At 32.9% G+C, this 25661-nt stretch overlaps 3 protein-coding genes across 4 annotated transcripts; 2 read left to right on the forward strand and 1 right to left on the reverse strand.

Annotated features, from left to right (window-relative positions):
- The first annotated feature begins 3687 nt into the window (after nt 1–3687).
- LOC112706379 (probable protein phosphatase 2C 72) lies at nt 3688–5480 on the forward strand. The gene is made up of 5 exons (XM_025757653.3): nt 3688–3986; nt 4096–4404; nt 4494–4608; nt 4756–4979; nt 5136–5480. Exons 1-5 carry the CDS (start codon nt 3798–3800, stop codon nt 5349–5351), a joined length of 1053 nt encoding a protein of 350 aa, XP_025613438.1. The 5' UTR covers nt 3688–3797; the 3' UTR covers nt 5352–5480.
- A 4-nt stretch (nt 5481–5484) lies between these two features.
- On the reverse strand, nt 5485–8938 carry LOC112706380 (uncharacterized). Of its 2 annotated transcripts, none has more exons than XM_025757654.3 (5): nt 8803–8938; nt 8324–8594; nt 7920–8025; nt 6276–6419; nt 5485–6118 (listed from the first exon to the last, which is right to left on the reverse strand). In XM_025757654.3, exons 2-5 carry the CDS (start codon nt 8578–8580, stop codon nt 5855–5857), a joined length of 771 nt encoding a protein of 256 aa, XP_025613439.1. In that variant the 5' UTR covers nt 8581–8594; nt 8803–8938; the 3' UTR covers nt 5485–5854. The 2 variants fall into 2 exon arrangements, with proteins under 2 accessions (XP_025613439.1, XP_025613440.1); XM_025757655.3 differs by having other exon boundaries at nt 8765–8859.
- Nucleotides 8939–15003: 6065 nt separating this feature from the next.
- LOC112706381 (vacuolar-processing enzyme) lies at nt 15004–19712 on the forward strand. The gene is made up of 9 exons (XM_025757656.3): nt 15004–15503; nt 16099–16263; nt 16342–16498; nt 16966–17051; nt 17150–17349; nt 17721–17769; nt 17983–18195; nt 18913–19119; nt 19210–19712. Exons 1-9 carry the CDS (start codon nt 15294–15296, stop codon nt 19390–19392), a joined length of 1470 nt encoding a protein of 489 aa, XP_025613441.1. The 5' UTR covers nt 15004–15293; the 3' UTR covers nt 19393–19712.
- Nucleotides 19713–25661: the final 5949 nt, after the last annotated feature.

Raw genomic sequence — 25661 nt, forward strand, 5'->3', positions numbered from 1 at the left:
GGGCAGTTACTCATTTGAATGAGTGTTTATCTGCCAGCTAACCCTTGTACCCGACTTCTTTAGAACAAGTCGTGGTGAGAACCGACTTCATAGGACGAAGGTTGGTATTGGGTGAGACTCAATCCGTGGGATTAGGCCTTTTATTTGGACCTGGGCCTTTACTGTTGGGCCAGGGTATGAACAATTGGTATTCAGTTCATAGATGGTTAAAGTTGTTGAAAATATATTAGGATTGAAATGAGAGGTTTAATTTTGTCAAAAACACAAGCATTGAGAGAAAAAAAGAAAGAACACTGTTCACGTTTTTCAATAGAATAGTAGATTTTGAGCGTTTGTTTTTAACTCGTTCACCGTTGAATTGACGTGAAATGTGGACTACATATTTATCTCATGTTTTTTTTCATTCTAAACGATAAAGATTTTGATTAGAGCTCTACAATTGAAGAAATAGAGCTCGGACAGAGGCTCTATTTTTATGGTATCTTCATCTTCTTTGTTTTTATTTATAAGTCTTGAAATTTGGGTTGTTTAGCTTATTGTATGAACATTTTGTGTAGTAATCTGTGAATTTTTTATATCCTATTTTTCATCATAGTGAAGCTATTTTCTGGTCTTAGTGACTCGTGATTTTTACTTCTCACATTGAGGAGGCTTTTCCCATTAAAAATCTTTGTGTTAGCTTGCTTCTATTTTTTGATTTATGTGATTTTCTAATACTATATGGTATTATTGTGCTATTGTTATTACTTGTTGTGAGTGAGTATTGTTGCTCCTCTTATTGTTACAAGTAGGAAATTACAAGATCAGGAGCATATACAGTAAAATAAGCTTTTGGTTCTTGATGATCAGTAGATGGGAGATCTAATTGATGCTCTAACTGATGATGATATTGATAATCAACCTGGGCTACCTAAAGATCCACTAGGTTTTCATCCTAGGAGGTCTACTAGAGAGCGACGACTTTCAACGAGATATTATTCTAATGAGTATGTGATATTTACTTATGGGTATGTGACATTAACCAATGGGGGAGAACCTAAATGTTATGAGAAAGCTATGGAAGGTGACGACAATAAAAAATGATTTGATGCAATGCAAGATGAAATGAAATCCTTGCATGATAATCAAACATTTGAGCTTGTAAAGTTGTCAAAAAAAAAAAAAACTTTGCAGAATAGGTGGGTTTATAGGTTGAAACATGAAAAAAATTTTCAATATTCAAGGTACAAGACTAGATTGGTGGTCAAGGGCTCTAGGCAGAAAAAGGGAGTTGACTATAATGAAATCTTTTCACCGGTTGTGAGAAGATCTTCTATTAAAACTGTTTTGAATTTGGCTGCAAGTCTTGATTTAGAGATATAGCAAATGGATGTGAAAACTGATTTTCTTCGTGGTAATCTTAAAAATGAAATTTACAAGCAACAAACTGAAGGTTTCATAGTAAAAGGTAAAGAGGATCATGTTTGCAAACTGAAGAAGAGTTTATATGGCTTGAAACAAGTTTCGAGACAATGGTACAAGAAGTTCGAGTCTGGTATGATAGACAAGGCTAAAGAAGACTACTTCTAATAATTGTGTATTTATTAAATAGTTTGCTAGTAATAATTTTATTATCCTTTTGATAGATGTTGATGACATGCTTATTGTTGGTCAAAATACTTCTATGATTAACACGTTGAAAAGACAACTTGCGATGTCATTTGCAATAAAGGATCTTGGGCTGATAAAGGTTATTCTTGGTATAAGAATCTAGTGTGATAGAGAGGAGAATAACTTTGGTTATCACAGGAGAAATATATTGAGACAATGTTGCATAGGTTCAACAAAGGCGTTAGTACTCTTTTTACTACAAATTTCAAATTGAGTTGCAAGCAAAATTCATCTAAAGAAGAGAAGAAAGATATAGAAAAAGTTTTATATGCATCAACCATGGGTGGTTTATTGTATGGTGTAGTGTGCACAAGGCCGAATATACCTTATGCTGTTGGTTGTATTAGCCGTTTTATTTTAAACTCAGGAAGATAGCATTAGAATACTGTAAAATGGATAATGAGATATTTTTGTAGAACTTCTAGCATGAAGTTGTATTATGAAAGTGAGAAGCCTATTCCATTTGGTTATACTGACTCAAACATAGCAGAATATATTAATTTTAGAAGGTCCATTTTAGGCTTCTTGATCAACTTTGAAGGTAGAGCTGTGTCTTGGCAATTTAGATTGTAAAAATATGTTGTTTTGTCCACTATCGAGGCCGAGTTTATTGTCATTACTGAAGCGTGCAAGGAGATGTTTTGGATTAAAAATTTTTTGAAAGAACTTGGATTTGCTCAAAAGAGGTACGTGTTATTTTGTGATAGTTAAAATGCTATATATCTTGGTAAAAACTCTATTTTTCATTCTCGGTCCAAACATATTGATGTGAGGTGTCATTAAGCATATGATGTTTTGAATGCTGAGTTGTTAGAACTTATGAAGGTTCACACTTATAAGAGTGATTCTGATATGATGACTAAGATCACCAAAGTGAAAGTTTGAAGTTTGTTGCTTAATCGCGGATTGGAGGTTAATTCTACATAGTTGTGAGGGGAAAATTTGTTGGGTTTTGGATTCCTTTCCTACGTGGAGAAAGACCCAAATGTTGGTATCAGGCCCATAGATAATTGAAATTGCTAAGAATGTGCTAGGGTTGAAATGAGAGGTCTCATTTTTTAAAAAACACAAGCATTAAGAGAGAAAGGGAAGCGAGAATACTATCTACGTTTTTTAGCAGAGTAACAAACTTTAAACTTTCGTTTCTCGCTTATTCACCGTTGAATTCGCGTGAAATTTAGACTGCATATTCACTATATTTTGTTCTTCATTCTAAATAGTGGAGATTTCGATTGGAGGTCTACAGTTGAAAAAATCGAGCTCGGACAGAGGCTCTATTTTGTAATATCTTCGGCTTTTTGGTTCTTGTTTATGAGCTTTGAAGTTTGGGTTGTTATGGGTTGTTAGTAAGAAATTTAAAACTTAATAATAACAGTAAAAGTATTTAAGATATTAAAGCTCTCCTCTCTTTTTTTCTTTGGTGACACATCGTAACCATTGAGTTCTCCCTTTTTAATTTTTATTTATCTCATACTTTCATTATTATATTTCAATTGAACGCATCATATAATTGAATGATCATGAGAGAAGTTTGCCCTTTCATGCGAACCTAAAGTTCTTCCACTCTAGATTTATATTTATTGCCGTATAAGTAATCCTCAACATCCATCTATATTTCATTGTTAGAATTAGAATTGGTTTGACCTTCCAAAGTAAGTAAACCACGCATCTTACGAGAAAATTGATAAGAACTACCAATAATTGGTCTTGTAGGATTAATTCCCAGTTAATTGTATCCACATTCTATGGAATAGTGATATAGCATCAAACATGTATGAATTGTTCAAATAATGGAACACTAATTTTGCATAACCTTGCTAATAATTAGAATATAACATGATGTAAGTGAACTTAATTTAAAATAGAAAGTCATACCCTTTGATGACTATAATATGGTAGAAATACGACGTACATGTCCCTTAAAGCCACTGTTGGGACATCCTAGTTTAATAAAAAGACATTAAAAAATATAAAATAGTCAATCATAAAGATCTTAATAACTTTTAAGCTCTCTACGTATGCACGCTTCTTGTAAAATGGCTATATATTTAGTTCCTCAACTTCTTGAGGAATGAGGATTAGGACTTATTTGATTCTTTGACCGTAAATAAAAGGAAATTAGAAAAAGAAAAGCTTCCTCAATTGAAATGGGTATCTGCATATCCGCTGAATCTTCAGAGATTCATCACGAATCATCTAACTTAGCTACTGAAGAGAATGTAACAGTGTATGAATCTAGCAAGAATGTTAATTTAAGTAAGATTCACAGACTTTCTTCTATTCACTCTAAAAAGGGTAGCAAAGGACTTAACCAAGATGCTGCCACTCTTTGCCAGGTAATGGTTTATTATGTCGAACAAAATTTTTGCTTGATATATGTTCATTATTACAAGGCATTATAATAAAATCGTTGAAGATTTCTCTCTTTCTTTTTTCATCCTTAAGGGTTATGGCATGGAGGATGCAGCATTTTGCGGTGTTTTTGATGGGCACGGAAGGAATGGTCGCATAGTGAGCCAAATAGTAAACAAGCGTTTGTCTTCACTCATTCTGGACCAAAAGAATATGATAACTCATGCCAAGAATGATAACAATACCATATTGGAAGATGATGACTCGTGCACAAACAAGAATTTTCAAGAGTGGAAAGAAGCTATTCTTTGTGCTTTCAGGGTGATGGACATGGAGGTGAATCAACTAGAGAATCTAGATTTCTCTTGCAGTGGAACTACAGCTATAGTTGCTATAAGACAGGTAAACCATGAAACTATTGCAATATTTGCACTGCCTCTGTGGTCTCTTCTCTTGTACCTCAAAATTTGCTAATCATAACAACAAAACAGAGTGAAGATCTTATCATGGCTAACCTTGGTGACTCAAGAGCTGTCTTGGGGACAATTTGTGATGGTGAAATCATTCCCATTCAACTGACCACAGATATGAAGCCTGGATTACCTCGTAAGAGAGACTAATACTATGACCACTTTTTCCCATTCAAGCCTTAACCATACTAACAAGGATATCAAACATTCAAGTTTATGAGTATAATGAGTTCTCAAACTTGATAATTTTGCATACTAAGTATGTTATATTGACCCAATGCAGGTGAAGCAGATAGAATAAGAAGTTGTAATGGTCGTGTATTTGCTCTACATGAGGAACCACACATCCAAAGAGTATGGTTACCCAATGAGAACTCCCCAGGCCTAGCAATGTCTCGTGCTTTTGGAGATTTCATTCTTAAGGACCACGGTATCATTGCTATTCCGGAGATTTCGTTTCGCCCTCTAACATCAAGTGACCAATTTGTTGTGCTTGCAAGTGATGGGGTATGTGTTGTGTGACTAATGGTTTCTTGTGTGTATGAAGATTTAGAAAGGAAAAATAAAAGGGGGAGGGGGGAGGGAAAGAAAATCTATGGATGTTGATTTTCATTTTCATTTCACATTAGCATTATGGTTCAGAGGTTTCTTATCTTGTTGTAGGTGTGGGATGTGCTAAGCAACATCGAGGTTTGCTCGATCGTGTGGACGACAGAGAATGAAGCAGCGGCAGCTAAGGCAGTGGTGGAAGCAGCTACAGCTGCATGGAAAAGCAAATATCCTTCCTCCAAGGTAGACGACTGCACCGCAGTTTGCCTCTTCCTGCAGAAGAAACAAAGGAGCCTAGTATATGTAAAAACTGGAAATAATGTTAACTAACTTGCGCTATTGACAAAGGCCTTGCTATGATATAATGTGGAATCGCAAGCCTAGTTCAATGTGATATATTTATATACATGATACATCACTTAATGATAATAGTATGGAAAAGAAATTCAAACTCTGAAAGTGATTAGTACATCCTCAAAAAGTCCTCCAGTTCTTAGTTCATTATTTTTAATAGACCTCTTCGGAGACAAGGTTTCATATTAGACAAATGCAGCGTTTCATATTAGAGAATTGAAATCACTATACACCCAACATTTTTTTTAATTAAAAAAAGGGGAAAAAAAGAAAAGAGAATACTTAGCACGATTCTCTTTGAAGAAAAAAGGAATATACAAACGCTGCTCAATCTCTTGTAAGTTGTATAGCAAAAAGAAGTTGGGGAGGGGTGAAAAGCAGAACACAGAATGTAGTAGCAGTCCAAAAGGGGTATGAAAAAGAGGTGAAGTAGATCTCCAAAAACTTGCCATGTGATAAAGGGCTATTTACTTCCATAATCAGGTTGCATCTTTTTCTGGATCCTCTCCAAGCAGATCATCATCATACGAAACAGGGGTCCTTAACCTATCATGAATAATAGGGATAGGTTTCACTTCAGAAGTTGCTGCTGGTTTATGTTGATCTTGCATTTGGGAAGCAGGAAAGGCACTGCCTAAAACATTTCCCTCATCTCTGTCAGCAATCGGAAGGTTGATCCCTTCCGGAGGATCTATCTTCTTTGGCACAGGTGGTTGCTTAACGTATGGCTGCCTGAATTGCTTCTGCATCATTGTGCATAATGAGGAATGTCACAAATAGAAGTTACTACAAAGCCGATAACAACTTTTAAGAGTCTTGGACCTTGGCTATCAATTACTTTTTTTAAAAGAAAACTTATGAAAAAAGCGTGAGCACTAGAAATAAACATTAATGACACACCTCGAATTCCTTTACTTTTTTCATTATCTCTTTGTACACCTTTGGTTCTCGAACTTTAATGATGTTCCACAGTATGCCACCCCCTGTCCGGAATCGACTGCCATCAGCTGTTTTTTGGCCCCCACAAGCCTGAATTGCATCAACCTGTGACTTTCACATATCATTATGAAGTTTGTGGTGTATTGGTTTGGACAGATTCAAGATAGTAAAATTACAAGTTGGTTCTATAAGTCTGAAATTTAAGTAAGCAATGTCTCAGACAAAAAAAAAAAAGAAAAAAAGGGCAGCCCGGTGCACAAACATCCCACGTTAACACACGCTTTGTATCAGTGGATAATTTTATGGGTTAAACCCATGAGATAGTATAAATAGAGGACATTGCCCAGCCATTGCTTGAAAGTACATACCCAATTATAATATAATATAATAATGTATAATGGCACTGTCAAAATATTGGGGGAAAAAAGGGAAGAAGAAGCAGACTAAGTTCATAGGTTATAGTATTCCAAAATTTCTGCCAAGTTTCCAACGCTTGAAGAAGCTAGAGTAGAAAAGACTGCAGACGTTAACCAGGGAGAAAAATACTAGATGACTTGCGATGTAAAAAATGAAATGATATTGAGATAACCATCAATGTGATATGATGTAATTTTTAGAGGAAATCGGATATAAATTTGGCTCTGAACTTCCTGTAAATTTAGGTGAGTAAAAATGATTTAGTTGATTGTCACTAGTTTCCCATCACCTTCACAACAAGGCTCGGTAAATCTTAATTTAGTTTAGACTGAAAAGTAAACGCATTCTCTACAGTCTACATGCATATAGATATCAACATAAATAAATGGATATCGACCTTCAAAATCAGTAAATAATGAAGTGGTTCACTCAAGAACAATGAGGCTCAAGCAGAGGAGAAGAAGGAGCAAACTAGCATCAGGAAGAAAATCTGCAATGTTATGGGAAAATTACACACATCAGAACTATGAATGGTTGTGTGATGCTTGAAAGAGTTGATAAGCATAGCAGCTTAAGACTTTTCCAAATCTGATGGAACCTTAACTCCCACCTTTCCTTGCAACAGGTGAGTAAGTTGCACCTACTCCCAAACATAGCTACATTTCCATTTAAGGAAGGGAGAAATTCAAAGGAAAACAAAACACAAAAATAGTAATTTATTCAAACTTTGAAGAACTTGAAATGCACATTTCAGAGAGTGACTAAAAGAACAGACCATTGTGGAAATCATCAAATAAGCTTGCACATGTGGCCAATACAGGTCAAGACATAAAACAAAGACAATTCTAAACAATATGTAAGATGTTGAAAACCATACACAATTTGGGTCGGAAAAGAAGGATTTAGAAGTATGAAACTAGTGGAAGCAAACAACTACACATGACAAGATTCAGAGAGAGAAATTTTGTGAAGGAGGCTGAAAACTCCAATACAAAGATATCATTAGAAATAAATCCTTGATTAGCTTTTGATGACAGAAAAACAATTGGGTTGGTAGACCCTCTGATTAGATATATCTTCTAGACTTCTAGTTGAATACTACCAAGTCACATGGTGCACTCTTATGGACAAAAAAAGAAAGAACAAATGAAACTTGCTTTCTAAACCGACATGGAATGCATAACCTACCTCTTTGACGAGATCGCTTAGTGCAGAAACCCCAAGGCAACCTACAGCAGTGTATACCATATATTGTTTTTTCTCTTTCAAATGGCGACACACATCTATCACAAATCTGAAAAGCACACACAAATTCAATCATGTGGACAAGATGGCAGCAAAAACTTGTTAACAGCGATACAAACAAATCAAGCTTATCTACACATTAATTCGATTAAGTTTCAGGGACTATATTGAGGTTGGCATTAAAAAGGAGCAGTGACCAATGCTTCATTCTATAACTAAATGAAAATGAAGAGATGAAATCAAAAGCCTTAAATACATCATAAAACAATCCGAATTCTACTGGGTCATAAAGTTAAAATGAGTTCATGAAGATAATATTAAATTTCGCATTGGAGAAAATGATAAACCTGTTTATATCAATTGCCTTGTTGGACCCTGAAGCTTTCTTCTTTCTCTTATTCCTTTTCTTTTTAGCTCTAAGCCTGTGGTCTTTATTATGAGAGTCTTCATTTGCTTCATTGGTACCTCCAGCTTCACTTTGTCGCAAAGAATTCCGGGAATCAGGTTCCACCAACTCTCCTTCTTCAACATCAACCATTTCAACATCATCACCATCATCATAATCATTGTGAATGATATCTAGAATGTTATCTCCACCTTCCATATCAAACAGATAACCTACACACAGGGTACCCAAACTGTTACTCATTTGAACATATCAACAAATAGATGGAGCGCAGAACATTCAGGTCAGTGATAACAACATAGGAACAGTAACAGTATTATGATAAGTGAAATAAACAACGAACTAAAATGCGAAAACCATAAAGTTACAGAGATGAAATAACTGAGCAGAGTAAAAAATGGAATGATGAGCTCTGGTCACCTTTGCTTTGCAGAGCGCCACTGTTGAGGAACGAACAGAATAGAAGAGTATTGCCGTAATGGCGTAGGTGCAAGAGTGGGCTAAATATATAATTGGGCTTAAATCATTTAACTTGGGTTGGTCTTCTCAGTTCTTATTTTGGGCTCATGAATATAAAATCACTACATAAAATATATACATACAAAAAGTGGGGCCCATATTTGGTGGTGGAATGTTAAATTTTGAATTTCACTTTAAATCTTTAAAGTGTTATTTCATAGGTGAAACTAAAAAAAATGAGAAAAAAACTATTTAAAGGTAAGATATCATATTTTATCTTTTAAAGTAAAAATTTAAAATTTACAGGATTTAAATTCGTTTCTATCATAAAATAGTATCTTTATATATGAAAAATATTAGAGACATAGAGAATTAAACAAATTTGGGTTAGTTGATTGATCTGTTTACTCATTTATTTAAGTAAATATCAGAAGTTTAAAATTGATAAGAGCTTTGTTGAGTTTAAATTTTAAATTTTTTAAATTAAATTTCAAATATTTTTATTTTTAAAAGTTTTAAATATTTTTTCTTATATTAAATGTTGTTTGCATAATGTTAATTATCAATACTTTTTACTTTTATATTTTATGAATAAATATTATTATAAATCAATTAAAACAGGGCGGAATTAGATAAAATATTAGAGGAGGGCAAAAAATATTTACACAATAAAATAAGACTAAAATAAAATTTTAAAAAAGACTAAACTGAAATTTACATATAATTTACATGTAAAAAATTAAAATTAGGGGGTCATTGCCCCCTTTTTATGTATGTAGCTCCGCCCCTGAATTAAAAGTGGTATATAGAGTGTTATTTTTAAATTAGTCAAATCTAAATTAAACTATTTTTTATTAGCCAAATTATAATATTTTATCATGAAAAAATCTTGTTCTACTCTATACAAAAAGTTTACCCTTTTTTAGTATGACAAAAAAAGATGAAAAGGCGTCAAAATAAGGATATTTCTAATATGAAAAGATGTTTGTGTGAAGAGAAGGAAAAGTAGTGTGTATAATATATTTTTTTAAAAATTAACAAAATAAAATAATATATTTAAAAAAAAACTTAATTATCTATAAAAATTAATCTTATATCTGGTCCCCATGCACAAAGAAATAAATCTGTTCTACATTAATAACCGTACTTAGTTTTTATTGCTATTGCTTTTAATGATTTGACCGGTAGTTTTTATAGTTTGACTGTTTGGTTAGTTCTTCATAATCAAGCCAAGAGAGTTTAGAAAAACCTTAAACTATAAATATAGTTATCTTAATTGAAAATCTTGAAAAACTCCATAATTTTTTTTGAAAAATAAGTCTGCCGATAGTTTCTTATATTCTCTTAACGTGAATTGAGCTGATAATCTATTTGTTTTATGCTTCGTCCTGTACTGATATACCAACGTATAATATTTTATCTGATTCGTGAAACAACAACCTCAGTCAGATGCGGTATCTTGACAGGACATGTGTTAGTTATCCATCAAGTGTAATTTTAGAATAATTAATTTCTGATATGCAAAGATATGCATTTTTGTGTGTGAGCAATTTGCCTGAATTCTGTTCAAGGATTAATATTTCGTTGTAAATGAGTTTAGAAGCAATCTGAAAAAGCTAAGCGAGGTAAGTATGAAAACTAAGTAAATCTTAATTAATGGAGCAAGTTGAAAATCTCTCACCATCAATATTGATTGCAATAAACTACCAAAAAGAATTGATTACAGTATATTGGATTGGACAGGAAGTAAGGATGAAAAGGGTGGCAGTCTGGCGGATACACAACTGCAACACAAAGTCAAACAAACAAACGTTGTAGATATCAATCGAGTGTATTATTTATATGATCAAATTATTGTAGTTTATCCTACGTTTAAGTCATTCTGTATCATCAAATATGTGTTGCTTTACTACCCATAAAAAAAAAGGTGAAGTCTCTGGTATGGATATATCAAAATATCTATACCTCTGATTCATACGTGTGTGAGTCCAATAAAAGACGCGTGTGTTCGTTTTTTATAACCTGTAAAATCAGTCATTTAAAAAAGTGCCACTGCAATAGTAGTGGGTCAGAAACTTTGTTCAGAAGTGATCTTGTGAGGACAGAAAGATTATTTGCTAATGTGATATTATTAATGGAATGTTGGGATAAAATTTTTTGGGCCATGGATTTCGTGGGCTTAACGAAATTTTAGCCAGATTGTTGGGCGTGAAGAATATAAGAGGAGAATTGTCTATGTTTTGAAACCCATAAGAAAAGGAGAAAAAATATAAAAGAAAAATAAGAGTGGAGTGAAGATCCAATAAGATTGAAAAACAGGCATAGTGCTACATTAAAAATATGTGAACATTAAAAAAATAAAAAAATTATTAATTATAAATTTTATGTTTCTTAAGTATTTCATAATGCATTGGTGTCATATTTAAATTTTAATATTTTTATTTATTTTATTGAAAATTGAATGAACTAGAAGGTCAAAAATCTAATTAAATATTTTTCATCAATTAAGAGAGGTAATATATACCATTATACATAACATTCTTATTCTCGGTTAACAGAATTATTAAGAAATATTAACATACAAATAAAAAGTATTTTCAGTTTCATATTATCTATTTATTCTCAATATATTATTCTTGTTCCAATAAAATTTATAAAAAAATAATTCTATTAATTATGCCCATTAACATTGTTATTACAATAACAAATATTTTCGTTATATTCAATCATAAAATTCATTAAATTTGTTGGTAACTCTTAAAGCCTATATTTATTTGAGTAATGCTATAAGATTTTTTATGAATTAAGTCTAACTAACCTAACAATAAAATAAAAAAACGATATATAGCTTATAATATATTTTTGTCGTACTAATTCATATAAATTTATCATCATACCGAAATAAACACCTAATTTCATTATATTACTCCAAAGATTCATTCAAAATGGATGGCATAAATACCATTCAATTATATTTTTTTTACAGCGAATTTTGCTTTCATGTTTCCATAATCATCGCGTTGATTAAAAAATATCTCATTTACAATGAACATTATTTTATTTTAATATTGAATAATGGACCTTAGGAGTTATCAATAAATTTTATTTTATTTTATTATTTAATTTAGTTAGACTTAGTTTATAAAAAGACTTATAATATTACATAAATAAATATAAATTTTAGGAGTTACCAATAAATTTAATAAACCTTATAATTAAAGAGAACAAAAATATTTGCTACTGTAATAACAATGGTAATGGGCATAATTAATAGAATTATTTTTTTATAAATTTTGTCGGAGCAAGAATAATATATTGAGAATAAATGGATAATACGAAATTAAAAATATTTCTTATTTTGCATGTTAACCGTTGTTAATAATTTTTAATAAAATAAATAAAAATATTAAAATTTAGATATGGCACCAATGCATTATAAAATACTTAAGAAATGTAAAATTTATAATTATTAAAATTTTTTTATTTTCTTAATGTTTACATATTTTCAATGTAGCACTATGCCACTGTTTTTTAATTTTATTGGATCTTCACGTCACTCTTATTTTTCTTTTTTCTTCCTATTTCATTAAAATATTTTTTCTCCTTTCCTTATGGGTTTTAAAACATAGACAGTTCTCTTCCTATATTCTTCACCCCAACAAACTGGCCAAAATTTCCTTAAGCCCACGAAGTCCATGGCCCAAAAAATTTTATCCCTAAAATTCCATTAATAATAACACATTAACAAATAATCCTCCTGCCCTCACAAGACCACTTCTGAACAAAGTTTCTGACCCACTGCTATTGCAGTGGCACTCTTTTAAAGGAGTGATTTTGCAGGTTATCGATAGCGAACACGCGTCTCTTATTAGACTCATACACGTATGATCCAGAGGTATAGATATTTTGATATATCCATACCAGAGACTTCACCAAAAAAAAAGGGTATTGCTTTAACTTTGAAAGTCAGCATGAATCACTTAAAAACCAGGGGGGAAAAGACTAAAGAAAAAGAAAAAAGGGATACAATAATGTTAATTTTATTGAACTCCATATATATGCGATAATTAAAAAGACGTGAAACAATGAAATTAAACTCTTACTAAAAAATGAGAAAATAATATTCAAATCATATTTAAATTAAGAGGTAAATATTAAATTGGTATATGAAATATTAAGATACTGATAAAATGGTATCTGACTTTTTTTATTAACACAATAGTTCTTGAAATATTTTGAAATTTGACAAAATTACTCAACTGCAAAAGAATGATGTCATAATAAACGAAAAACGCTAATGTAGCCATAGAAAAAAAGCTCTAATGATGGCAAAAAACTCAAGTGACATTTCTGACAACCTCCTTCTTCTTCTTCGTATTCGCTACTTTTTCTTTAACACGCCGATGTATCCCCTTTCACCACTGTCATGGCACACCATTATGTCCCTTTCTGCCGTGGCAGTACCTAACCCGCCGTGTTCTCGTGTTCGCTGCTTCTTCTTCTTCAATACGCCATTGCCTACCCTCCGTCATGGCAGTATCTTACTGTTGCACCCATTCCGTCATGGCAAAGAAGAAGAAGAAGTGTCCTCTCCGCCATGACAACACCTCATCCCCTTCCGCCATAGCAAAGAAGAAGAAGACCATAAATGTCTCTGCCATCATCAAAGCTCTCTTTCAACCGTCACATCAACATTTTTCGTTCACTGTGACATCACGGTTGGGTGACTTTGTCAAATTTTAAAATCTTTCGAGGACTATTTTGTCAATAACAAAAGTCAAATGCCATTTTATCATGCCAGAATCATTCAAATACCAATTTAGTATTTATCTCTTAACTTAAAAATAGTTTAAAACGAGAAGCTTGATAAAATAAAAATTTAAGAGTTTAATCATTTTAGAAAAACTTCATTTTAAACATGGAAATTCTAAGATTTTCTTAGTTCCTCAAATCATCTATGTTAAATCATCAAGAAAGAGATACTTGAGAGCGCGAAAATATACTTGAATTCGTGAATATAATTGAGAGAGTTTGATTCTTTAATTTTTTTCAATCAAAGTCTTCTGTATTCCTAGTAAAACTGAATTGCAACTCTTTTGATGGAAAAAGAGCTACGAAGACGGTTATGATGTGTTGGACCAAAATTGTGAAGTCACTATTTATATTTGAGTGTGACACCCATTAAACCCTAAAATTAAAATAAAATAGTATTTTTTATTCTCGTTTAATTTTAAATCAAAAATAATAATGACTTATTTAATTCAACATTTATAACAATAAATGAGATCACCGTTATATAAGTCATTTAATGTAAAATAATTTAATTTGCGATTATAATTAAATATGTATTGCCCATAAATATATTAGAAAATAATAATTTCTTACAAATCTCCTACTTAGGCTATACATATATACTTTTCCGAGATAATCAAATCTTATAAACTTTATGCGTGCATGTTATTTCTTTTATTACTTTAATAATCTGGTCCGTCATATATCAGCTATGAAATTACTGCAACTTTTATCATATTAGTGTCGCAACGAAACTACGATAATCACCATATTAATATAATATACTCAACAAAATAGATCAAATTTAGATGAGAACATTCAGAAATTACATACGAAAATAATCTCATGCATGCCTATTTTTAACTAGTCAAACTTTAATAAATTTTATAAGATCACCGGCTAAAATAAAAACGACAGAAAATATTTATTTTCGTAAATTTATGTAAACCTTATGAGAATTTAAATGCACACTTTCACTGAAATAATATAGAAAAAGTATATTACTCTTTATAAAAAAACTTTTAGATGTTTAAAATATTTAGATTTATATAAAGAAAAAAAAGATGTATCATACTATCATACAGTAACAACACGAATTTATAAATTCAAAAACAGAAAAAATTTATATTTATCTCTATTTTTATTTATTAAGATTTTTAGTAATTAAATATTTATCGTGTTTAACAAATGTAAAAGTGATATTTTTATGATAGATGTAAATACCGAATGATTTCTCTAGGAATGAAAAATATTTTTTTCTGTAAAAAAAAAGGGGCAAAATGCAAGAAAGGTGAAAAAAGTGCGAGTAAGAGAAGGGAAAAAAGTTGGCAAAGGGTTTAATTATAAAACGTAAGCAACAAGGAACCCTTCAAATGTGGCAAGAAGCACTATTGAATAAACAAAAAACAAACCTTGGAAAGTTGAAACCCACAAAAAAAAAAAAAAGAAGGAACCTTCCAACGAGACGTTACTTCGTCTCTTTCCTTAACAAACACCATCCTCATGATAATAATACACACGACAACATGAAATATTGAATTGGGGGAATAGTAATATATATATGAGGAAAGGGAGTAGTGCTCTCTTTCTTTATTCATCTCCTTCTTCTCCTCTCACCTAATCATCAAACCCCTTTCTCCCTCTCTTTCTTTTCCAGCCCAATGGGCCGTTCTCTCCTCTTTCTGCTCGCGGCCTTCTTCGCCGTCCTTGTCTCCGCCGTTCGAGACCCCATCGGAGAAGTTATCCGCCTTCCTTCCGAAGCTTCCAGATTCTTCAAAGCGCCTTCCGACGACGGCGACAACGTGGAGGAAGGAACTCGCTGGGCCATTTTAATCGCTGGTTCCAATGGCTACTGGAATTACAGACATCAGGTACCGTCATTCTTATACTCCCGTTCTTTGAAGCTTCAATTTTTTGTCTTCTTATGATTTCCTTTCCTCAACGCTTTCCCTTGTCAGTATATTGTTCCTTCTTTGTTTGACTGTTTAGTATGAAATTGATGAACTGTTGCTTATCACTGTCCTTCGGTTTTCATATTGCTTTTCCTGTTCCACTGGTTCGTGGGCATCTTGTTTAGTTGACAGCATTTAGAATACTATTTTCTTTTATTTCAGTCTAGGTTAAAATCTGTATTTGATGCAGATTCTGCATTCGCCTCAGCTACTTGCACCTTAGATTCTAAAGATGAATTGTGAATAGTGGCCCTTGGAGGATCTAACGTCTATACTGCACTGAAACAAAAGCCTGCAATAATTGATAATTTGTGTTCCACGTATCAAAAAGAAACTGCTCTCTGTTTTGTTCTGGGTTTGGGTTGTTCAGTTTGGTCAACTTAATCTGTGGTCATTGGTGATTGGTCTATATAACTTGCTGATTCAGTTATTAGTACTAATTTACCATTTGGACTGTATTACTTGGTTTGTTTCACTGATGAGTGATGATTGATGAGGCTTCATCTTTTTTCAGGCTGATGTTTGTCATGCGTATCAATTACTGAGGAAAGGTGGTCTCAAAGAAGAAAACATCATTGTGTTTATGTATGATGACATTGCTTTCAATGAAGAGAACCCACGGCCCGGAGTCATCATTAACAGTCCACATGGAGATGATGTTTACAAAGGAGTCCCAAAGGTTTGAGATCTTGTTATCGCAAATCCTGATTCTGTTTGAAACTTAAAAAGTCTTCTGATATGAACTTTGTTATGATAGGATTATGTTGGTGGAGATGTTACTGTAAACAACTTTTTTGCTGCTATACTTGGAAATAAGTCAGCTCTTACAGGTGGCAGTGGGAAGGTTGTAGATAGTGGTCCCAATGATCATATATTTATATACTATAGTGATCATGGGGGTCCTGGGGTGCTTGGTAAGTAGCTCTGAATTCTTCCAAAGGGACTTTATGACGAAAATCATGGATTGTGTATGTGTTGATTGTATCCTTTTTCAGCATGGTACTATGGGTTGTCTTCTACTGGGGAGTATTACTTGCAAATAGTCTGTTTCCTGTAGCATTTTGGGTTTATTTGCTAACATGGAGTGAAACAGTGAAAGAAGTTATGTTCTGTTATCTGGTTATTTTTACTGTTAAAATTATCTTTTTAGTTTTTTTCTTTTTTTTTTTTTTTTTTTAGTGTGTCAGGAATGATAGAGAGAAAACTGAATTGATTGGACGTGATCCCTTTATTCCAGTCAAAATTGTCTTCATTTGTGATCCTTTTACTAAAATTTTGTTTTGCATCCTTACACAACACAACTCTTCTCATAACAATGATATCTGCTCTTTTGAAGCTCTTATATGGTCTAATATTTTGTGGGAACTGGGATGGATTTCAGGGATGCCTACTAGTCCTTACTTATATGCATCTGATCTGATCGAAGTCTTGAAGAAGAAGCATGCTTCTGGAACATATAAAAGCATGGTAAGTTACTTGCATACTAGACGTTGCTTGATTAATGTTTATATCAATCTTTGTTGAGATATTTCCCAATTCTTTGGATTTACATAATGCTGGTGCAGGTATTTTATCTTGAGGCATGTGAATCTGGAAGTATCTTTGAAGGCCTTCTTCCAGAAGGTCTGAATATCTATGCAACAACAGCCGCAAACGCAGAAGAAAGCAGTTGGGGAACATATTGCCCTGGGGAGAATCCTAGTCCTCCACCAGAATTTGGAACCTGTCTAGGTGACCTATACAGTGTTGCTTGGATGGAAGACAGGTATGAAAATAGCATATAGAATAAATAAATCTTTTTCCTGTGTAACTTGCTGACTCTAATTAATTATAAATTATATGAGAGCTATAATTAAATAAGGTTTATTGGGTGTGTTATCTGTTCCCAGACTATCACCATGAAGTGTTGAAAACAATTGATTGCTATGATGAGAGCATGTCAATATTAGGATTTTATATACCTTGTATTTGTAATTTGCTGAACGCATTTTGTTCTAGAAGGAAAAGGCAATCTTTTTCATCCCTCCTTTTTTACTGCACTTGGTCTTAGAAGAACATGTTTACTTTTATATGAGTAATGCTGCAAGTTCTTTTATGGTACTGATTCTTTGTTTTGTTCTCCTTACTCTTGAACAGTGCCATACACAATTTACGTACAGAAACTTTGCACCAACAATACCAATTGGTAAGATCCTATTGCTAGCTTAGTTGTTTTAGATAATCAACTAATATTAACTGGGGAATGTAGATTTATACCTTGGTTTCTTAAATGGAGGGGAGAAAATTTTGTTTGTTTTCACATTGCAAGTATTATTGGCCTAAAGATTTTCTGGTCTCAAAATTGTAGAATGTGTGCATGAATTGAGTGAGAAAAATTTTGTTATTCCTGTGTTCCCAGGTTAAAGAAAGGACTTCCAACGGAAATTCAATGTATGGCTCTCATGTGATGCAATATGGTGATATAGGGATTAGCAGTAATAATCTCTTCCTATATTTGGGCACAAATCCAGCTAATGAAAATTTTACGGTTATGGATAACAACTCCTTGAAGCTACCGTCAAAGACAGCAGTAAACCAACGTGATGCAGATCTTGTCCATTTCTGGGATAAGGTATCATTTTGTGAAATATTTTTACTTTATTCCTGTTCAAATTATTTCTTTGTTTTGTCCTCCTTATGCACCCAAATTTGAAAATGGAGCAGATTGAGTGGTAGATATATTTTTATCATCATACTAGCATTGAAATTTAATGAAGGATAGCATAATTTAGTATTGAACAATGAAGATATATGAGAATGGAAACATGCCAATACTCTTCACAATTTGGTATTGGGAGTTCAAGTCTAGCTTCTTGTCTGATACTTGGATTGTGATCCACCATTACCTGGAATGGGGCTTATCGTTGATTTATTGTAAGTACCAAAAAATTGAATGTTGTTTTGTTCCTGAACTTATGAAGCTTAACGCTGGGAATGGCTATTCCATTTGAGGTTACTCCATAGAATCTAGCACTCCTTGCCCTGAATGTGCCATTAGAGTAGATTCCATTAGCAAGATATTCTATGGCTGATTTAATTTGGTAAACCCTAGGAACTCTATGCTTCAGTTAGAACTTTAGATGAATTCCTGTTCTGTTTATAATGGTTTCCTCTAAACCGAATATGGGTTAGTTATTCGGATGCAGAACTTGGACTAGATTGGGAATGTTGGCATTAGAGTAATGTCTGAGTCTACACGATGAAATAAAGGTCATTATTTGTTGACACTTGACACTTATTTTCTGGTTTATCTACCTGTTGACATCATCATCTGTTTCTCATTTGCCAGTACCTCAAAGCTCCTGAGGGTTCTCCAAGGAAAGCTGCAGCAGAGAAACAAGTTATGGAAGCAATGTCTCACAGAATGCATATAGATAGCAGCGTCAAACTTATTGGAAAGCTCTTATTCGGCATTGAAAAAGGTCAAGAAATACTTAGCAGTGTTAGACCTTCTGGGGAGCCACTTGTTGATGACTGGGACTGCCTGAAATCACTGGTACTGTTTTCAATTATTCATTTTATGATTTTTGTTTTATTATTAATAATTCTATGATTCTTGTTACACCTGAATCTATTGTTGATGCAGGTTACGACTTTTGAGACGCATTGCGGATCGTTGTCTCAGTATGGAATGAAACACATGAGATCCTTTGCAAACTTCTGCAATGCAGGCATAAGGAGGGAGCAATTGGCTGATGCCTCAGCACATGCATGCACAAGTGTTCCATCCAATCCATGGAGTTCACTACACAGGGGTTTCAGTGCATAGTTCCGAGAATTTGCTCCATTAAAGACCACTGTTACAATTAAAATGAATATACAATATATACATTGGTGATGATTTCTCATATGCTAGTTTTGTAAATATACAAATGGGAGGATGGGAAGCGGGGAACCTCCTTTGATTGTGTGTCCGTTGTAATTAAGGCATTTTATTGAAGGAGGAATAGTGGACCATGAAGTTCCATTGGACCCTCCAGTATAATGTCATGCATCGATGCCAAGTTCCAAGATCATACAGTAACTGTTATTTGGTAAAATTTTAGTAGAATCTCCATGGTATGGTAAATATATTATATTTGGTCTAAATATTTTACTTTTGAATCTTTAAAAAATTACAATGCATTTTTTTAAACTTAGCAATGAGCCAATGACCCTTCGGGTATTCCTAGTCTTGATAACTCAAATAATACAAACAAAAATAATAAAGTTTTGTCTCACTAAGTGAGGTCGGTTACATGAATCAAACAATGTCATTGAGCTCTATTATATATCATATCTACAGAGAGATCGTTTATATGTAGATCTCGTTTGACTGTTTTATAGATGATCTTTTTAGGTTTTTTTTGTCTTTCATCTTTTATCCATCTTTCATCTCATCCACTTTTTTGATTGGGTGTTCTATTGGTCTTAGTCTCATGTCTAAATCAATTGAGACGTGATTTGTAAAATCCGGTTAATCAATGACCAATTAACCTATAAATTATAATTTATTCTAGAAAATTAAAAATATGATTTTTTTTATGGTTTAATATGATAGAGAAAATAAAAACAAGAATTTTAACATAAATTTTAAAAAAAATAACTTAAAATTAGATCGAACGAGTCAAACTGAGCCAACCGAACTCGTATTGGGCCCTTAGCCCAACCCAATCGGTGACTAAATGAAGTGCACAGCCCTTCCTTCCCCACCATAACATCAAACATGCTTAATAGGGGAGAAGGAGCATGAAACCCTTTTCCAAATTCACTTCAATCTTCAATTGATCATAACTTTTGATCCAGAGTTCTAATTGCGGCACCATTTGTGGCCACGCGTCCAGGGTGTCGAACTCTACAAAACCCACAACTTTATTTTTGAGGTAAGCCACGATTTCTTCTCTAAATTTCCAGCCTTTGATTTCAAAAATTTCGGGTAAAAAGTGTTTAGATTTTAAGTTTTTGATGTTATAGGATCCAATTAACTTGAGAGGAAGGTTTAATCTTGCCTCTTTGATCTTTGAGTAAGGTAAGATTTCAACCCTAAGCTAAATACTTGGAATTTTGTGATTTAGTGATTGAGTTATTGTGGTTGGATGTGATATTGTGGTTTAGGTAGTGTATATATGTGTATTGGAGCTTGATTGATGGTTTTAAAAAGCTTTGGAGTGGAGCAATAAGCTTGAAAATCTATTGGTGAAGTTTTGGGACCTTGAAAGTGGATTTGGAAGTATTCCGGGTTGAACGGAAATCGGCCAAGATATGGTTTCGGATTCCTGTATCTAAAATGTAATGTAATATGAAAACTTAGACTAGCGACCCTAGGATAGGATTTTGAAATGTTGATGTAGTTGTTGGATGAATTGGATTGAGTTGAATATATGAATAATGGTTGAATGATTGTGAGTGGCGATCATTGTTGGTAAAGCATGTAAAGTTGTATGCGATATGGATTGATATGCTTAATTGTTGGTAAGGTTGAGGCTCTTGTTGGTGAGCATAATTTGGTGTGTGATATTGATATGTATATATATAGTGATTGATGAAATTGAATATTTATTTAGAAATTGAGATATGGAATGTTGATTATGAATTGAATTTATTGAATTGAGATTTGGTTAAAAGTGGAAGAATTGGTGGGTTGAGGATTGAATGAGAAGTTGAAAAGTGTTTGATGTTGAATGGCTGAGTTTTGGTTGGTTTTAAATGAATTTGGAGGTGTGTGTTTTGGAAAATTGGAAGTTTGTGAACTTTTGTAAAAATAAATTTTTGATTAATTTTAACGGATCATATCTTGAGCTACTATTTTTTTAATTTAATGCTTTTTGTATCAAATGAAAGATAATTTGACAAGCTTTAAAATGGTTCAAATTTGGTGAAAATATGAATTCTGTGAAAAGAGATATGATCGTTAAAAGTTGGTGTCTGAAATCTAAATTCTGTAAATGCTGCAAAATTTGTGATTTTTGGTATGTGTGCACACGCACAGCCTTGTACGCACGCACACACAGGGATATGGCTACGTCTGGGAGCGCTAGCACGCTTTGTGCACACATACAACCAACGAAGTTTTGCAAGCTGTACGCACGCACAGCCTTGTGCGCGCGCACACGTTGGGAAGTCTAATCTGTTGAGGGCGTTCGCACGCCTTGTGCGAGCAAACAGAATTGAAAAATTTTACACCTATGCGTATGCACACATTTTGAAAATCCTTCTGGGCATGTGCACACACCCCCCTGTGCGTACGCACACTGCCCTGTTTTCTTATAAAAAACTTGTTTTTAAATGTTTCACATTCCCAGCAAGCTTGTAATTTTCCGAGACCCTGTTTCAAGCTTCTAAACTCCCATTTTCATCCTTTAAGTCCTAAATCAATATAAAATGCCTAGTAATTGAGAAGAAGCTAGGGAAGGGGGTAATTTGTGGATGAAGAAAAGGGAAATATTGAGGAATTATGACTAATGATGATTGTATGAGTTGTTGAGGAGGATGGTGGGAGTGCTTTGTATGATATGAGTCGAATGGCTGTATGTGATAATGAATTTTTGGCTGGTTATGAATTATGATTTTAAGTCGGATGGCCGAGAAAAATGTTGATTTATGGTTGAGAATGAATGCATATATGCTGATTAATTGATGTTGTGATTATTGCACGTCCACCTATCTGAGATACGAGTTTTCCTGGGTGAAAGCAGTGGCTAGCCACCACGTGCTCCATGTTGAGACTCAATACTCTGCTGACCCTATGTCGTAAGTGTGGCCGGACACTGTGAAAGTTCCGGATGAGCTCGCCCCCGTGGATAAACACCATTGAGGGTGTTGTATGTGAATTATGATTATGTTAGTGAATAACTCGAGTTGGGGATGTGCGACAGAGGAACAGTCCAATGGTTAGCTACCAGGACTTGTCGGGTTGGCTTTATAACTGACAGATGAGACTCATCAGTCACTAGGACAGGCATGCATCATATGCATTATATGTGATTTGTTTCGAATGCCTACTTGACTGCATAATTGCTTGCTAATTATCTAACTGCCGTATCTGCTTCCTATTTGTGCATTTCTATATTTGCCATAATTGTGTTTGCGATATCAAATTACTGGTGGCAGTTGAGAGGTTCGAAGGACTTAGAAAGGGGAGTTTTAGTTAGACAGAAGGTCCTTAGTTAGTTGCCTATTTTCTTTTCTCATGGTTTAGTTATGTTTATACACTTTGATTATGAATTGGGAGTTCCAGGATTGCCTTCGACTTCTCAGGACATTATATGTTAGATATTTGAGCATTGTTACCATGTTGAGAACCTCCGGTTCTCACCTATACGGATTTTGTGGTTTTCAGATGCAGGACGTGAGGCTCCTCGCTGAGGCATGTTGGAGACTTCTGTTTTAGCGAAGATCCTTAGCTCTCGGGATTTTATATATATATATATATATATATATATATATATATATATATATATATATATATATATATATATATATATATATCAACTCCTCTTAGAGGTTATTTTGGAGAAACAGGTCCTGTAACTTGTCTTTTGGGTTTCTTTTGGGTTTTCTTACTTTATATATGTATGTATACTTCTATACTCGGACCGGTTCTCTTCGCAAACCGAGTCTCGAGCTTTGATATCTGTATTTTTGGTACTCTCTTGTATATATTCTCACGTTATCTTACCTTATCTATTTCGTTTACGTTATCGATCGGAGTGTTGCGCTTTTCAATTTAACGGTTTTTTATTTACCCATTTTTCTCTAAAGGCTCCTAGTTATAAACATCTTTCATATTACTATATGTACTAAATTTTATTTTAGAAGTCATACTACCTCGCCACCTCTGTTTTATGACTTAAGCATAAGACTCTGTGTGGTAGGGTGTTATACATTTTACCATCTTTTCCACAATAGGTGCTACCCCAACTCTCTCTCTTATATCTTTTATCCTTATTTTATCCAATCGCGTATGACCATTCATTCATCTCAACATCTTCATCTCTACCACACTTAACTTATGTTCGTGCTCCCTTTTGGCTACCCAACGTTCTATACGATAAAGCATAACTGGTCTGATAACAGTGCGATAAAATTTACTTTTAAGTTTTAAAGGCACTTTTTTTTATCACATATAAAACCAGACGCACTCCACCATTTTGACCAACCTGCTTGGATCCTATGATTTACATCCTGTTCAATCTCTCCATTATCATGAATGATGTACCTAAGATACTTAAAATTATTAACTTTTTGTAGGATGTTTTCTCCAATCTTTACTTCTGTATTAGAGTTTTCCCTTCGGCGGCCAAACTTATATTCCATATATTTCGTCTTGCTACGGCTTATGCGCAAACCATACACATCTAGAACTTTTCTCCATAAATCCAACTTTTTATTTAGGTCTTTTCTTGACTCTCCCGTAAAGACGATATCATCGGCAAAAAACATGCACCATGACACAGGCTCTTGGATATGCTCTGTGAGTCTTTCCAAGTATAATCTTATACCAATAGAAAATTTCTCTATTTCTGATATAAATAAAGAAATAAGTAGTTAACTACGAAAATTATTGAAGTCTCTATAAAAATGTCAAAAAGGGCCGAATTTTAAACGTCTAAATAATATAAATTTTTATAGTTTGATCCCTAAATAAATTTATTTTATTTATTTGTTTTTGTAATAAGTCTTTAGAATAACTCATCATTATAAATTCTACATTGAAAAAAAACAACTCATCATTAGTAAAATATTTATCGTGTGAATATTGAAAAGTTTCATAGTAATTTTTAAAATTGGTCGTTTGTACTGAAAAGCCTTTAAGATCCTAATTGCAATATAAACATTCTTAAGATTGAAAAAATTTCATTCCATTAGTCCCTCATTCTCTTTTTGTTGAGTTATTTCTTATTCTGTGAGTGACCCCTAACACATCATTTTCATGTTGGATTAAACGAAACAACTTTATTTTAGTTCTGATACTAAATACTTGGCAAAATAATGTTGTTTCACCTTAATGGTCATATATTTTCTTGTGGGGAATAAGATGTTTTGTGGTTCTAAAAGTTAAATAAAGTTATTTATCATGCATTTAGCGTCAAAACTAAAGTAATGTCTTTTCATCTAGTCCAATATAAAAGAGTATGTGCCAAATCACTCATAGCATGATGTAACTAACAAAAAGAAAGTAGGGATTAATATTGGTGAAGTTTTTTAATTTTGAGAATTTTTATGATGCAATTAAAATTTTAAAATTTTTTTTGGTGCAAATGGCAAATTTTAAAGATGACTTTAGAGTTTAATTCAAATATTAAGCTTTATGCTTGATATTGCAAGATCGAACTAATAGAGATTACTCCACCTATTTAACTATAAATATTTAATTTAATCAATATACAAATTGGATTAAATTTTTAAACTATAATAAAATTTTTAATAATCATTAAACTAACTATTGGACCTACATATTCATTAAATCGAATTTAAAATACATGTAAGCCCTAAAAATAGTTTAGTGGTGATAAAATTTGATGGGTAATTTTGAAATATGCAAACCTTTTGTTTTATATATATATAGGTTCAAATAATATAGATCTAACCTCGTGAAATTTGTTAAGTCGTGGAACACATAATTTATTGAGAGGAATAAGTATTTTTTTTATTCTCAAAATCTATGTTTAAAATTATATTTTTAATTATTTTTTTAAATTGTCCTTAATATTATAATTATTTTTAAAATAATTATTTTTTATCAAAACATTAATTTTTAAACTGAATTAGCCTTGATAAAAATGAAAAATTCACAACTCCTTTACCTCATCATCATCTTACTCCTTCTCCAAAATTCTATCTCTAACACATATACCACCACCGTCACTCCTCCATAATTATTCTTTCATCTTTGTTCTTCTCTTTTTCATCAACATCACTCTACTTTTTCTTATTACAATTAAGAATCTTGAAACTATAAATACTACCCCCAACAAGAAAAGGTTTCACAAACAGATTCTATTTGTCATATCATAAATGATTAATCAAATTAGGTGTTGAGTTTTCATTGACACATTT

This window comes from Arachis hypogaea, chromosome 8 (genome assembly GCF_003086295.3).
Source record: "Arachis hypogaea cultivar Tifrunner chromosome 8, arahy.Tifrunner.gnm2.J5K5, whole genome shotgun sequence".
NCBI lineage: Eukaryota > Viridiplantae > Streptophyta > Magnoliopsida > Fabales > Fabaceae > Arachis > Arachis hypogaea.